This window comes from Charadrius vociferus, unplaced genomic scaffold, assembly GCF_000708025.1.
Source record: "Charadrius vociferus isolate BGI_N301 unplaced genomic scaffold, ASM70802v2 scaffold743, whole genome shotgun sequence".
In the NCBI taxonomy this organism is placed as follows: domain Eukaryota; kingdom Metazoa; phylum Chordata; class Aves; order Charadriiformes; family Charadriidae; genus Charadrius; species Charadrius vociferus.
The window spans coordinates 1360240-1363926 of NW_009647747.1; the positions used below are offsets into that span (position 1 = coordinate 1360240).

A 3687-nucleotide genomic window follows, 5' to 3' on the forward strand; every position below is an offset into this window, starting at 1 on the left:
AGGAGTTGCAAGTGCCTCACGTTATTTTCGTGGAAGTCTAGGTATCTTGCTGTAATGATAGTGCGTGTGGGAGAGGGTAGGAGGGAGTGTAGGAGAGGGGACAGGAGGAAAGTCACTGAAGAGAAGTTTGTGCCTAGGATGACTAGGTTATGGTCTGTGACGTCGATGTATTACTGTAGCTCTTGGTCTAATAAATTGACTGTACACTTGCACTGGAACACTGTTCTGTAACGTATAGTTTCTGAAAATATTACTTCAGAAGTGAAGTAACACCTTTTTACATGGCATATGTGAACATAGGCCTATTTTGTGTAAGATTGTGCTATTAGAGCTTAAAATACTGAGATGAAGGCTTTCTGCTTATTTTACAGATTTTCTTGCAATCAAATACATGACCATGGGGGATATGAAGACCCCAGATTTCGATGACCTTCTTGCAGCCTTTGACATACCAGACATGGTTGATCCAAAAGCAGCTATTGAATCTGGACATGATGACCATGAAAGCCACATAAAACAAAACGCTCACACGGATGAAGATTCTCATGCCCCGTCATCATCTGATGTTGGTGTGAGTGTCATTGTGAAAAATGTGCGAACTATTGATTCTTCCGAAGGAGTGGACAAGGATGGCCACCATTCCACAGGCAATGGCTTGCATAATGGCTTTCTAACGTCATCAGCTCTTGATAGTTACAGTAAAGATGAAGGGAAGTCACTTAAAGATGATGGAGCTTCTGAGACTACACTGAAGGATTCGGCTTTCAATCAGTTTAGCCCAATATCAAGTGCTGAAGAATTTGATGATGATGAAAAAATTGAGGTGGATGACCCTCCGGATAAAGAGGAGATGCGTGCAAATTTCAGAGCAAATGTCTTGGCAGGATCTGTATCTCAGCAGGAATATGACAAACTAAAGGCACTCGGAGGGGAGACCTTGATTAAATCTGGAATCCCAGTTTCAAGTAGTATAGATAAAAATAAAGTTACTAAACGGGAGGCAGAGACAAACTCCATGAATTTAAGTGTCTATGAGCCTTTTAAAGCTCGAAAAACAGAGGACAAATTGCTAAAAGACAGTTCTGAGAAGCTTCTTGAAAACAGGGTCCTTGATGGAAAATTGAGTGCTGAAAAAAGCGAAACAAATCTTGCCAGCATTTCACAGTCCAAAGCAAAGTCATCAGCAAAGCTTTCTTCGTGCATTGCTGCAATTGCAGCACTGAGTGCTAAAAAGGCAGCTACAGATACCAGTAAAGATTTACAGTCTAATTCAGGAGAATCTTCTCCATTACCAAAAGACATGAGCGAAAGTCCCCGGGCTATTGAAAAATCACCTGAGTCTCAGAGTCTCATTGATGGTGCTAAAAAGCCATCTGTAAAACCACCTGATAGTCCCAGAAGCGTATCGAGTGAAAACAGTAGCAAAGGGTCTCCATCTTCTCCTGCAGGGTCAACACCAGCAATTCCTAAGGTTCGCATAAAGACCATCAAGACTTCTTCTGGGGAGATCAAGAGAACTGTTACTAGAGTGTTGCCAGAAGTTGATTTGGATTCTGGTAAAAAGCCCGAGCAGACTGCTTCTATGGTAACTTCCATGACATCTCTCCTGTCCTCACCAACTTCTGCTGCTGTTCTTTCCTCTCCTCCTAGAGCTCCTCTCCAGTCCACAGTTGTCACCAACGCAGTTGCATCTGCGGAACTTGCACCCAAACAGGTCACTATCAAACCTGTGGCTACTGCCTTCCTGCCCGTTTCAGCAGTTAAAACGGCAGGGTCACAAGTGATTAACTTGAAGCTTGCTAACAACACTACAGTGAAAGCCACTGTAATATCTGCTGCTTCAGTGCAGAGTGCCAGTAGCGCCATTATAAAAGCTGCCAATGCCATACAGCAGCAGACTGTGGTGGTGCCAGCATCGAGCCTTGCCAGTGCGAAACTTGTGCCAAAGACGGTCCATCTTGCCAACCTTAATCTTTTGCCTCAAGGTGCTCAAACCACCTCTGAACTCCGCCAAGTGCTAACGAAACCTCAGCAACAAATAAAGCAGGCAATAATTTCCGCAGCAGCCTCACAGCCTTCCAAAAAAGTGTCTCGAGTCCAGGTGGTGTCATCTCTGCAAAGTTCTGTAGTGGAAGCATTCAATAAGGTGCTGAGCAGCGTCAATCCCGTACCAGTTTACATCCCAAACCTTAGTCCCCCTGCCAATGCCGGAATAACGTTACCGACGCGAGGTTACAAGTGTTTGGAGTGTGGCGACTCATTTGCTCTTGAGAAGAGCCTGACCCAGCATTATGACAGGAGGAGCGTGCGAATCGAAGTGACGTGTAATCATTGCACAAAGAATTTAGTTTTCTACAATAAATGCAGTCTTCTTTCCCATGCCCGTGGACACAAGGAGAAAGGAGTTGTAATGCAGTGTTCGCACCTGATTTTAAAACCGGTCCCAGCAGATCAAATGATAGCATCTCCTTCAAGCAATACTGCCGCATCCATGCTTCAAAGCCCCGCGGGAGCTGGCACGCACACCGTAACAAAGATACAGTCTGGCATAACTGGGACGGTAATATCGGCCCCAGCAAGTACACCCGTCATTCCAGCCATGCCACTGGACGAAGACCCTTCGAAACTCTGTAGACATAGTCTCAAGTGTTTGGAGTGTAATGAAGTTTTCCAAGACGAGACATCTCTCGCAACTCATTTCCAGCAGGCTGCAGACACAAGTGGACAAGTAGAGTATCATACGTTTAAATTCCAATGTTTGGTCTATAAGCCTAGGAGACTTCGGATGTGGTTTTACTTTCATATAGCTGTCAGTTATCTGAACCTCCATGATGAAAAGCATAAACGAAACCCACAAAAAATCTTGCAAGCGCTTACATAGTGAATGTCAACATATTTTAAATAAGAGTTTTCTTCGAGTTTTTTTAGGCCCCGAAGTCACAAATTTACACTGTATATTTTTACTAAAATTTAGCATTAGCTGTCTTACAGCTGAACATTGTAACACCGAAATTAATAACGGTCTTTACTAAGAATTTTTAATGACTCTTTCTGTGCTTTGGAATTTGAGTATCCAGTGGAATCCACTTAATTGGCACCCTCATTAGCAGCCCGCCTAGTCAACCTGAATGACAGTTTTAAGTGATTCGTTCTTGATTTGTCTTCAGTTTTTATTACTTTCACGTAGCGCCATAAGTGAGCTGGGCATTCCTCTTACCTGCAGGGACGCTGGGCAATGAATAAATGGCACACTGATTCTTTTGAAAGGATATGCATGCTGCTTTCTCCAGGTCTTTCTCAAACGGAAGAGAAGTGTGGTGTTCACTAGCATGCATTTCTAGCCGTGTGACCATTTGTTTATTTGTGTCGGTTTTCCTTTCCTCTACGATTGCTAACGAGTTAAACTTACAAAGCATCTTAAAATTCTTTATTAATGTATGTGGCCTAACCTGAAAGAAACACATCATTCAATAAAAGCTAATATTAATCAGTGTGCGATGTATTTTATAATCCTGTAAGGGTTAAGGTTGTTAATTAAATGATATAGTTGGATTTCTGTTGGGGCGTGCCAATTAAAAGGGATTCTGGTGTGTTTCAAAGCATTCAGTTGAGCTGGGTTGTTGCAGCTTCTTGCTACGTGGGAAGCTGGAAGCCTGCAAACACACTCAGACTGATCCAGGCAGGCAG

General features: G+C 43.3%; 1 protein-coding gene across 1 annotated transcript in view; it reads left to right on the forward strand.

Moving 5' to 3' along the window:
* The first annotated feature begins 391 nt into the window (after positions 1 to 391).
* Positions 392 to 3687, forward strand: part of ZNF532 (zinc finger protein 532) — a 29997-nt gene continuing 26701 nt past the window's right edge. Inside the window, exon 1 of the mRNA XM_009882040.1 lies at positions 392 to 2728. Coding sequence (XP_009880342.1) covers positions 392 to 2728 — 2337 coding nt within the window. The remainder of the gene's footprint in view (positions 2729 to 3687) is intronic.